Source organism: Capsella rubella, unplaced genomic scaffold, assembly GCF_000375325.1.
Source record: "Capsella rubella cultivar Monte Gargano unplaced genomic scaffold, Caprub1_0 scaffold_2, whole genome shotgun sequence".
NCBI classification, from domain to species: Eukaryota; Viridiplantae; Streptophyta; class Magnoliopsida; order Brassicales; family Brassicaceae; genus Capsella; species Capsella rubella.
In genome coordinates, this window is record NW_006238922.1 from 6,122,948 (window position 1) to 6,136,103 (window position 13,156).

The 13,156-nt window shown below is 27.8% G+C and overlaps 1 protein-coding gene across 1 annotated transcript; it reads right to left on the reverse strand.

The window, feature by feature from the left end:
• Positions 1-10,624: 10,624 nt before the first annotated feature.
• Positions 10,625-12,728, reverse strand: LOC17894728 (protein CDI). The gene is made up of 2 exons (XM_006302649.2): positions 12,583-12,728; positions 10,625-11,684 (listed from the first exon to the last, which is right to left on the reverse strand). Exon 2 carries the CDS (start codon positions 11,641-11,643, stop codon positions 10,864-10,866), a length of 780 nt encoding a protein of 259 aa, XP_006302711.1. The 5' UTR covers positions 11,644-11,684; positions 12,583-12,728; the 3' UTR covers positions 10,625-10,863.
• Positions 12,729-13,156: the final 428 nt, after the last annotated feature.

Genomic DNA, 13,156 nt, shown 5'->3' on the forward strand with positions numbered 1-13,156 from the left:
GATCCGTGGAATCATGGCGAAGAGAGGAGGATGATCTAGGCGCTCATTGGTGTTTAGATGATTGTAGGATTTGTTAGGATGCTAGAATGGAATTTAGAAGCATGTTAGGATGAATTCGTTTCTGGAATATTGATAGTTGAACTTGTTGGATTAATGGAATGGTTTGATTGGATTTTTGTTTAAGTCTTCCGCTGGTTACGTTGAGTTGGTTGTGTTAGTAAAATTGTCTGGGTTGCTTTAAAGGGGTTAATCCGGATTGTTTGCATGCTTAAAAGAAAAAAAAATGGGATGGGTTCTTTCAGAAACTGTATCTCTGTTTTGTAAATTCATGTTATGAATCTGACCTTTCTCTAGCTAAATCTCAGTCCACTCATTTGTTTCCTCTGCTGCCTAGTGGTCCTCATATTTCAAAAAAAAATCTTACTAATACCTTTTTTATGATAACCTTTTGCAAAACTATCATCTTTTTATCTCATTCTCATTGTTGCCCTATCTTAAATTTTAATAGTCATTTTATCCGTAGTTGAAATAATATTCCTTCCAAAAAAATTTCCCCTTAAAATTTCCCGCCAAAAAATTTCCCCCAACGAAACTTTTCCCGCTAAAACAAATTCCACAAAATATTTCCAGCAAAAAAAAAATTTAAATAAAATTGTTTGTGCCAAATGTTTTTTAAAAGGGTTTACAAGGATTTTTAAAAGATCTTTTAAAGGATTAACAAGGGTTTTTAAAGGGATTTACTAGTGTTTTTAGTGGTTTATAAACGCTTTGTAATGGTTTTTAAAAGGTTTTAGAAGCTTACAAATGGTTTTAAATTGTTTTTAAAGGATTTACACTGGTTTCTAAAAACTTTTATAAGTTTATAACAGATTTTAAAAGATTTACAAGGATTTTTAAAAGATTTTCAAATTGTTTTTGAAAATTTACAAGGATTTTTAAAGGGTTTTTAAAAGGATTTAAAAGTGTTTTTAAAAGGATTTACAAGTTTTTTAAAGGCATTTACAAGGATTTAAAAATGGTATTAAAAGGATTTACAAGGAATTTTAAAGATATTTACACAGATTTAAAAATAGTTTTAAAGGATTTACAAGAGGTTTAAAATGGTTTTAGAAGTTTATAAAGGTTTTTAAAGGGCTTACAAAGGTTTTTAAAGGCATTACAAAGACTTTAAAATGTTTTTAAGGATTTACACGGGTTTTTAAAGGGTTTTAGAAGTTTACAAAAGTTTTTATTAAAGAATTTATCACGGTTATAAAGGGTTTAAAGCGATTTACAATTGTTTCAAATGTTATAAAATGATATACAAAGGTTTTAAAATGTTTAGAAAGTTTTGAAAGGTTTTGGATGACTTTTAAAAGATTTACAAGAGTTTTTAAAAAAAAATTTTAAGGCTTTTAAAAATATTTACAAGGTTTTTTAAAAGCTTTTTAAGGAATTGCAAAATTAAAAGCTTTTTAAGGAATTGCAAAAAAATTGTGGCTGAAAAAATTTGGTGGGAAATTTTTTCAGTAGGAGTATTATTTTTGGTGGGTTATATTAAAAGAGGGTAATTTAGTCATTTTGTACATTGAAAAATATATTTTTGAAAATAGACACACAGATAGAGTATTTGTAGAAAGGGTATCATAAAAATGTTATTTGTGCAAATCCCCCTATTATATACTTGTATGATTTTTTTAAAAGGATAATAATAAACATACAGTGGCAGATCCTGAGATTCTTTTTATATGGGGGACAAATCATATATAACTAATGATATTAATTTTAGTATATATTTTAAATATTTACATATATATTAATAAAGAAAGAGACACAATTTTCATACTGTATATATTTAAAATTTGAAGAACAAAATACCGATTTTTTTACAATATTGTTGATGTTGGTTTCTATTTTTTTAATTTAAAAATACACATTTACAACTCTATGTAAGAATGTATTATATATAATATTATGATTTAACTATTTAACAAAAACATACAAATTAAACTCACTAATTAACATTTTTTAAATTATATTTGTTTTCAATTTTAAAATTTGTTGCAAAAAGGAAAAAGAAAAGATGGGGGAATTTCAAAAATACCCCTTTTCCAATACCACTTTTTTAAAATACCACTCTTTCTAAATTTATCAAAAAATCATTATAAAAATTGAAATTTATCAAAAAGATATATGTAAACTTATATTTATAGACACAAATTATTTTTATATGTGTGTAAATTTATATATATTTCATAAATACCATATAAATACCTTTTAAAAACCTTATAAAAACCTTATAAATGCCGTTTATAACCTTTTAAAACCTTATAAATATTTGGATTTAGTCTCCCAGTAGTAATGATGATCTTGATGTACCTAATCAACCTTATAAAAGTTAATAATTTCATATTTGAAAAAGGGTATTTTTGAAAATGGATTGAAAATATGGGTATTTTAAAAAAGGGGTACACCAAAAGGGGTATTTCTCAAAAATTCTCAAAAGATATATGGAAATAGTCTAACAATTCTAAAAGTTAGTCTAACAATTAACTATAAATATAGGGTCTCCACCACAGCATTAGTATACAATATAGTTGAATTGATAGGCTTAAATTTGTAGCTCTAATTATTTAGTGTTTTTGTAATTTATTTTATGATAATATGATTTTCTTTTGTATTTGCTTTTTCGGAGATGCTTATCATTCACTAAGTTATGGTAGAAGCACCAGGTTTATAAAGAATGGTTTGAAAGGTCCATGCGCACTGCGCTTTTCCTTGATGAACGACATTGTTTCGAGTAGTTAATTTATTAATCGTCAACCATAAATAATTTTAACCACGCGTGGGTTCAAAACCTAGTCTATACTATATAAAAGTTGAGGCTATAAGCTTTTGAGAGCGTCCACATAGGATTTTAAACGACCAATCGCAATTGGCCAACTCACTATTTGACATTTTTGAAGTTACAATATTTTCTATATTTAGTTTTCTTTTTAATGTAAAAAGGAAAAAAAGATTATGGAAATAAAAGAATTATATGAAAATATGGAAGTATTTCTAAATTTTTAAAAAATTTCTAGAGATAATGTTAAATTTTCTAGAAATTATTATGCCAGTTATAAATATAGAGCCTCGGCTACAACTTTTGATATCGAATTTTCACTAGGTTTATTAGTTAGTGTTGATACTACTATTTTAAATAAATTTTTTGTTCTTTTATAATTGATTTTTGCATTATACGTTACGTTCTGTGAGTTCTTATTATTGCACTACTAATCAATATGAATATATATCTTTTTTTATTTATTGATTTTGCTTGTTTTGATTCATGTTTAGGTTTACAGATCATGTGACCTTTGATCCAAAACCATTGATGCTCATCCTATCCATGGATATAATTTGAAAAATTGAGTTTGTGCGAAGGAGTAGATAAAGAACCAAACAAAAAAATTGATAATGTATTAATAATTCTATTGATAAGGTATTCATAATTCTAGGGTTTTTTGTTGTGTGTGTTTATATGTTTGTTTATTTCAATAGGATGTAGTTTTTGTATATATATTTTTTTTTGTTCTAACGAATCAAATTTGCTAATCATGTGATTATGATTTATTTTTCTTTTGTCTAGAGTTTGTTTCTCTACTATCCTCTCTCAACCGTATAATCTAATTCCTCATCAGAAGAATTTTGTTAATCTTCGTATGTGGGTTTTTGCCTTAATAATAATTTAAGTTTTTAAACATAATATTTAATAAATATCATCAATCATGTATAATAGTTCCCAACATATACTTTATTACGCGTGGGTTCAAAACCTAGTCTATACTCTCTTAAAGGTGTCCACATAGGATTTTAAACGACCAATAATAATTAGACATCTCATTACAGTAAAACCTCTATAAATTAATACTCTATAAATTAATAAACACTATAAATTAATAAATTTTGCTGGTCCCAAGTCGGGCCAGTGTAAAAATTAACCAAATTCGATAAGATAATAAGATAATAAGTTTTTTATCGGAAAATGCTTTACAAAGAAAGAGATAAAAAAAATTCAAATATACCAAGTGCTAATAGCTCAATTGGTAAAGATTTTTGGCAAAAGCTTAGAGGTCGTCGGTTCGAGTAGCGCTTGGGACGAAACCATATAACATGCTTTGGTTTCGGGTCAGAAAGAATGTATAGGCTTCAGTCCAGAACCTCTTTAATTATTCAAAAATATATATATATATATATATACACATCGCCTTAGTCCAAGTAGGTGTAAAACCTCTTTCAAAAGAGGGATTAAATACATCAATCTTGGCTATCCTAAGCTGATGTGTAAATAATGAATGTTTATAATTTCTTGTTTTTAAGTTGCGTGTAAGTGGCTGGTTCAACTGTCCATTGATTTATTGTTCTTTATATAATTTGAATCTTAATTTTATGTTACAATATATTAAGATAAAACACGTTTCCTTCTATTTAAGACAAAACATTTTGTTCTCGTATCAGAGCCATGGTACAAGAACTAATTTATTAGGTGGTAAGACCAACCATAGTACAAGATTTTAAAACAAAATACATAAAAACTTACTTCTTGGAGATTACAACAATGTAATAAGTATATATAAGATGAAAGGATGTTGTAGAGAGAGGGATGATAAGAAAAATGTGTGTTTTCAAATTACATAATGTGTGTTTTCAAATTACACTAGGTAATGTCCCGCGCATGCGCGGGTTGTTGTATATTAAGTTGATTAGTTTAAATTTATATAATAATTATAAAATAGAATAAATAAATTTTAGTATCAATGATAGTTTTACCCTTTGTTTATTTAAATCATACAATAAAAGCATATATCCATATCTCTTGAATTTATTCGTTGATTTATTGTTCAATTTTTATAGTATTTTTCTCTAGTACTTTTGAGCATTTTTAGATAAAACAATAATATTGCTAAGGCTAAAAATAAAAAGGGAAAATTTCAAAAATACCCCTTTTCATATACATCTTTTTAAAAATACCCCTTTTCAAACTTTATCAAAAACCCCACTAAAAATGTTTAAATTTATTCAAATATGTGTGTAAGCTTATAAATATATACGCAAATTACCTTTATATGTGTATAAAACTTTATATACCTTTCATAAATAGCGTAAAAATAAATTATAAAAACCTTATAAAAACCGTATAAACCCTTTTAAAAACCTTTTAAAAACCTTATAAAACTTATAAAAACGATTAAAAACTATTTAAAACATTTTAAAATATTTGTATTGAATCTCTCAGTAGTAGTTCTTATATAGAAGTACCTTATAAACTATATACAACTTTATAATTTTTTATGTTTAAAAAGGGGTATTTTTAAAAATGGATAGACAAAGGGGGTATTTTTAAAAAGGGGTACACCAAAAGGGGTATTTCTCAAAAATTCTCAAATAAAAATTACTATGATATTCAAATGTTTTATATAAGTTTTTCATATAAACTCACGCATAACCTAAATTATTTAGTAATTAAATCTAAACTATGTTGAAAGTAACAAATTATAGATATTTCCTATAAAATCATATGAAGTGCAATCAAAAGTTAAAAAAAAAATCTCAAAGAATAATTTTATTTTTTAATCTCTTTTTATATTCCTCTTAATTTAAGTTATATCTCTAGGTTTAATTATAATTTTTTAAGAGAATGTTTGAGAAATACCCCTTTTGGTGTACCCCTTTTTAAAAATAGCCCCTTTTTCTATCCATTTTCAAAAATACCCCATTTTAAATAAAAAAAATTATAAAGTTTTATATAGTTTATAAGGTACTTCTATATAATAACTACTACTGGGAGATTCGATACAAATATTTTAAAATGTTTTATATAGTTTTAAATCGTTTTTATAAGTTTTATAAGGTTTTTAAAAGGGTTTATACGGTTTTTATAAGGTTTTTATAAGGTTTTTATAATTTATTTTTACGCTATTTATGAAAGGTATATAAAGTTTTACACACATATAAAACTAATTTGTGTATATATTTATAAGCTTACACACATATTTGGATAAATTTCAACATTTTTAGTGGGTTTTTTGATAAAGTTTGAAAAGGGGGTATTTTTAAAAAGAGGTATATGAAAAGGGGTATTTTTGAAATTCCCCCATTTTTAATCCTTGTAGTATAGTAGGTAGAAAACTGAATATCAAATTGTTTTTTAGATAGAAAATCAAGTATAAAATTCAAAGTAAAGAATTATAATGATATTTATAGTATTTGATTTTGAATCACAAACTAAATATAATGGTCATTATCTATAAAAGAATGTCTTACAAATTGGTTACATAATTATATAACAAAATAATTACATACTTTGTAATTATTATTCTTTGTTAAAATAATTACATACTTTTGAAAATAAAATAAATATACATGAATATGTGAGAAAGAAACAAACATCCAAAGTAAAAGGAAAAAGATGGTTTCCTTAACTTGACTTTCTTATTGTGGGATGGTCGGGAATCAATATTTTTCAATCCCAAGTACGGTAAAATAATTTTCTTATAGCCATAGAATATTTTTTATACATATGTATTATACATTTAAAAATAAGACATATGTATTATACATTTAATAATAAGACATATGTATTATACATTTAAAAATAAGACATATGTATTATACATTTAAAAATATAATAAAACAATGAAGAAATGAAGAAGTACATAAAACAAAGAAGAAATATAATTGAAAAAAAAAAGTGTAAACAAAATATTTAATCAAACTCTTACAATGATATCTTAATTGAGTCTTCATCCCATGCAAGAACTTTATAAAAAAATACAAAGACAATATTGATAGTAACATCCCGGGATGGTTGTTCAATTTTGATAGTAATTTTCTAGTATTTTTGAGCATTTTAGGTTAAAAATATATTATTAATGATACAATAAAATTTACTATAATGTTCAAATTGTTTTAAATTTTTTCATATAGACTAACACATAACCAAAATTATTTTTTAATTAAAATCTAAATTAGTTTGAAAGTAAAAAATTATATATATTTCCTATAACATCATATGAAATGAAATCAAAAGTTTTAAAAAAAATTCCCAAAGAATAATATTTCTTTTTTAATATCTTTTTTATATATTCCTCTTAATTTAAGTTATATTTCTAAGTTTAATTATAATTGTTTAATCCTTGTCATACAAGATAGATAGAAAATTGAATATTACATTGTTTTTTATATAGAAAACCAAGTATAAAAATTTTAAGTTAATAAAGATAGTAATGATCTTTATATATTATTATATGTTGAATCCCATACTAAATATAATGATTTTGGTTGTAAAAAAATATATTACAGTTTTTTTTTGGAGGTAAGACAGAGTTAAGAACAATTGATTTGATAATTATTTAACAAAAATGTTCTTTTGCTAAATAAAATACATACTTTTAAAAATAAAATAAATATACATGTATACTTAGCTTGATTTTCTTATTGTGCGATGGTAAACACAATATTTTTGAACCTCCGTCGATAAAATAATTTTATTATAGCCATATTATATACACTAAAAAATAAACGAAAACAATAGGGAAAGGAAAAATACATAAAAACAAAGAAAAAATAAAATTGGAAAACGTAAAATATAGTTAAACCAAATATATAATCAATTTCTTACAATGATATCTATCTAAATTGAATTTTCAAACCATGTAAGAAGCCAAGAACATGGAAGAAAAAACAGAGAAAATATTTAGTATATGAGATATGGTGGAGGATGATATGAGAATGGTTTTTATAGGCTATGAAGTGATGTATGTTACATTTCTAAAATAATTAAATTAGAGGAGTTAATATTATAATTTATTGAGTGTTAATTGAAATTGGATGGAGAAAACAAATAGTCAATACACAATTTATGTAATTTCAATTATAATTTTAGTAGTAAAGTATGAATTAATGTATACGATTAACTGTGTTGCAATTTTGATTTAATTAAAATGAAATATTACATTGTGCTTGGTCGCTTGGGTTACGAACCCCGTCTCCAACAGATGGTTCTTATCCAACGAGCTATTAAAGCAAATCTCGAGAACCTTTCCAACCAGGCACTTGCCCAACTTGCAAACCATCTCAGGGAGATCTTGGTTTCTGTGAGAGCTGAGTATGGAGCCCGTATCAATATATTGACTGAGTTTGCAATTTCCATATCTGAAACTTTTATATTTTTTTGTGCAAATCCAGATCTGATGCTTTTTGATATACTATGTAGTTGGTCGAGAATGTGATCAGTGGAATTTTGGCTTTGGTTTTATGTCTTTTCATTTGTTTCTACTTGAAAAAAAAAAGAAATTTATTAGTAGATAAAAATTAAATAAAAATAGAAAAGTGATGGTAGTAGGCATTATCACTCATGAAAGTTATCTCCATTAGTAAAATCATTGGAATTTACCAAATCATGCAAAATCATTCCTCCTTTGTCACAGTTACTGACGTGGATGTCACATCATTGATGATGTCGATGATGTGGTTGCCATGTTTTTTTTTTAAACAAATATATATTTTTTTATCTAACACAACTATTAAATAAATTTTCTCGAAAAATTTAAATTTTATTTTCAAAGTTATAAACTCAAAATTTGCAATTTCCCCTTCTGAAATCTTCAAATCGCTTATAATAAAAACATAAACTATCCAATTTTATTTATTAAATTTTAGAAGAGATTTTAAAATCTAATATCACTACAATTACTGTATTTTAGGAATAAAAAACAATTTCCTAATAATTTTCATTGGCAAAGATACATAGATATAAGTTAAGTTACAAAGATAATATTATCATGAATGAGAAAGTTAATTATATATTTAAAATATAGTTATTCCAATAGCAATACATGTAATTAAATTCTTCTTCAACTAAAAAATGTCTTTCGACTAATATATAAGATTATTTAAAAGCGAAATTACAATTTTTTGGTTTAAAATCGTTTAAATATTGGATTCAATGGAAATATTGGTTATAAGTTTTTGGAAGTAAGATTTTAACTTTAACCAAAAAATTGTTTTAGATAATATTAGTGGAGGAAATATGTTTTGCGACTAAAAAATCACAACTGTTTTAGATAATATTAGTGGAGGAAATATGTTTTTTGTATAAAAGATGATGACGTGGCAACAACATTATCAAAGACGTAGAAACCACGTCATCAACATCATCACCGTCGTCAAAGATGTGGCATCCATGTCAACATCTTCACACAAGTTGGTAATTTAAAGTATGAAATTTGAATTTGTTAATAAATTGTATATGTTTCTGCATATAGATAAATGTTAAGTATGAATTGATCACTCATAATTATGATTGGGTATGAAATGGCCAATTTTCTTAAAACCTTAGCATCTTAAGTATATATATATATATATATATATATATATAAAAATAAATATGAAAGAAGTAAAACAAAATGAACAAATATGCCACGAGAAAGGTAAACAGTGTAAAATTGATTACACTTGAAAAGGTGATCAGTGGAAATTAGAAGATGAACAAAAGAACATGTCAAAATGTGAATAAGAATACAAGTCAAAGAGGTGTGTTTCAAGTATATACATATATATAAATGATGCTTACATACATACATATAAGGGAGTACCTTTACATGGGCTCAGATACTGAATATCACATATATGTGGTGGTGGTTCTAGTAGGAGTCACGTTGGAGTAGGTTCAAAATACTAGACTTTCATTAGACACCACCACACTAAACCGCATGAGTAAGTTGGGTGCAAGTGCAATAATCTCTTTTCTACTCTCTCTACACTCTCTTTAGGAGGTGCCCTTGTTGCTAGTTTTGCCAACTATAAGCTTAAGATGTGCGTTTGTTGAGTTATGTGTTTCCCGATGAACTCTTATGCGGAGTTCACAAAAAAAAAAGTATATATATAAAAATAAATATGAAAGAAGTAGAACAAAATGAACAAGTATGCCACGAGAAAGGTAAAAAGTGTAAAATTGATTACACTTAAAAAGGTTTATATTTGATCAGTGGAAATTAGAAGATGAACAAAAGAACATGTCAAAATGTGAATAAGAATACAAGTCAAAGAGGTGTGTTTCAAGTATATATATATAAATGATGCTTAGATACATACATACATATAAGGGAGTACCTTTACATGGGCTCGGATACTGAATATCACATATATGTGGTGGTGGTTCTAGTAGGAGTCACGTTGGAGTAGGTTCAATATAAGAATCTTTCATTAGACACCACCACACTAAACCGCATGAGTAAGTTGGGTGCAAGTGCAATAATCTCTTTTCTACTCTCTCTACTCTCTCTTTAGGAGGTGCCCTTGTTGTTACTTTTGCCAAAGATGTGCGTTTGTTGAGTTGTGTGTTTCCCGATGAACTCTAATGCGGAAACCTTCTCTTCAAATGCTCTCTTGAGAAGTTGATGCTTGCAAAAGTTGTTAACATGGTATTCTTTTGAAATGTGTTGAATTGAAATTGCAATCCCGCTAAGGGACCTTGGTAGTCTTTATATGTGTTGACATTATAAATCAACTGAAAGAACTGCTACAGAATAAAGTCACATATCAAATATATTGCTTAATCTGAGAACAATTTTACAAATAAAACACCATTAAAGGTACAAACACAAGAAAACAAACGAATAGGGTTATTATACCATATGACCTTTTAATACTGGTATTAGTGTTGCGAATGATTTAAACGAATTCAATGAAATTAAACTCCATAGCCCTCCACAAGACTAATGATCCGTGGCTCTACAAAGCCAAAACTATATATAAATCCATGTAACGAACGAAACCTTTAAGCAAGTGCACTACTCGTGTGTTGGTAAGTAAGTAACAACGAACCTCTTCTTCTTCTTTCTAATTCGCCACATCGGCTTCTTTCTTGTTCTCTTTGCTGTACTCTTCCATCTCATTAAGCCAGAGATCCGCAAACTCGCAATCTTTCCAAGCATCAAACCAAGGTCCTCCTCGAGTATAGTGCACCGCTTTAGGCTGCGTGGTTGGATCTTTCTCGACAACCCTATTGTGACCTTCAAGGAAGTTCCACACAAATGGGATAGACCCAATCTCTTCATCCTCAAGCCACTGGAACCTATGAAGAAACGCACCAGTCTGAGTATTAACAATCTCAGGGTTCAAAGTCTTGTTCTTAGGATGTCCACAATTGTAAAGCACCATAGAAGACCAGTTCTTCCTCGGGTAGACGGTTTGAACCGCACCATCCATCTTAGTAGTCTCCTTAGGAGTATAATCATGCTGAACACACATGATAGCGTACTTATCATCGATCAAATCAGTGAGTTCCTTGATATCAGCAAGGTAGAGGAAATCGCAATCGACAAACATAGCCCAACCATCGTAATCAGACAAGTGAGGAGTCAAGAAACGAGAGAAAGAGAACTCAGTGCTCTCTAACTGACCTCTTTCTCTCCAATACAAACCTTTCTTTCTAAGATCTGATTGAACAATTGGTATGATCTCTACAGGGATTGAAGATCTTTTGGTGATTGAATGACGACAGACTTGGTAAGCAAGATCTTCGCGTGGATCGTAACCAACAAAGATCCTGAAAGGTTTCTTCTCAGAAAATCCATTGTTGCAGGTTTCAGATTTGACATCTCCGTTTGTAATTGTCATCGTTGTTGCAGAGATATTTCAACACTCACTCGGATCTGTCACTGCAAAATAGTTTAGATCTCTAATCATTTTCATTGCTATAAACTTTTTTTTTTGTTTTCTCAAAAATCACAGAATCGTGATGAATGAAGCAGCCATGGATTCGAGTAAAGCAGATATAACCACAACAACATTTTCCAGGAAAATTGAGAGAGTAAAAGATCTATATCATCACATTATGCTAAGAAATTATGAGAAAACCACAGAATCTTTTGATAAAGCAAGATATATATAATCAGATTGTGCTAAGAAATTTTGAGAAAATCGCAGAATCGTGTGATGAAGCAAGATCTATATCATCACATTATGCTAAGAAATTTTGAGATATTCGCAGAATCGTTATGAAACAAGATCATATCATAATCCAGCAGATCAATTCAATACTAGAAACACAAATTGAAGCATCTTCAGATGAATGTAGCAGCCATCAGATTCCAGGAAATTGAGAAATCACAATTCGCTAAGTAATTTTGAGAAAAAAAACACAGAAGCCATGGATTCGAGTAAAACAGATGAATCTACGACGAAGCAAGATCTATATATATCATAACATTACGCTAAGATTTTTTTGAGAAATTCGCAAAATTGTAATGAAGTAAGCAAGATCATATCAAAATGCAGCAGATCAAGTGATACCTAGAAACAAAAACTGAAGCAACTTCTGATGAATGTAGCAGCCATGGAAATTGAGAAAAATCAATTTTGAGAAAAATCACAGAATCGTGATGAAGCAAGAACTATATCATCACATTATGCTAAAAAAATTTGAGAAAAATTTGGAGATGAAACAAGATCATATCAAAATGGAGCAGATCGATTGGTATCTAGAAACAAAAACTGAGAAATCACAAGCAATTTCGAGTAAAGCGGAGAGAGGAATCGAGGAAGAACAGAGCGTACGTTGAGGTAGATGATAGATCTTGGGAGATGAAAAAAAAAGCTTGGAGCACCGACAGAAATGGAGATTTGTTTTGTGGACTTAAATGTGGAAAAAGAAGAGAGAAAGATTGGAGCGAGAAAAAAGGAGAGGAGAGGAGAGTGATGAAGATGATTCATTGATTTTAGAAATTGTTATAAATAAATAAATAAAAAGGAGAGGTTCTGAGTTGACTCGCGTGTTGACTCAGCGTCGGCGTGAGTTTTATGCGTTGCTGGTTTCCTTTCCCATGTGCTCGTCCCTCGCCTACACGCTTTTTGTTCTTCTAATTTTAGTTAAGTTTTTTTGTTTAAAACGAAATTTTTTAATTAGGATAAATTGGCTCAATATTCATTTTCAAAAAAACTACAGTTAAAACCTCTACAAATTAATAATCTTTATAAGTTAATAAATTTTTCGGGTCCAATTTCGAATCAGTGTAATTTTAGACACATTTCGATAAAATAATAAAATAATGTTTTTAAAAAATTTTTTTTGTAAATATGTAGTCCTAAAAATAATACAAATTGATAATTATATAAAATTATTGATAGATAT

Excerpts from the sequence above, each read along its gene's own strand:
- LOC17894728 (XM_006302649.2), bottom strand. The coding sequence starts at position 11,643 with ATGACAATTACAAACGGAGATGTCAAATCTGAAACCTGCAACAATGGA.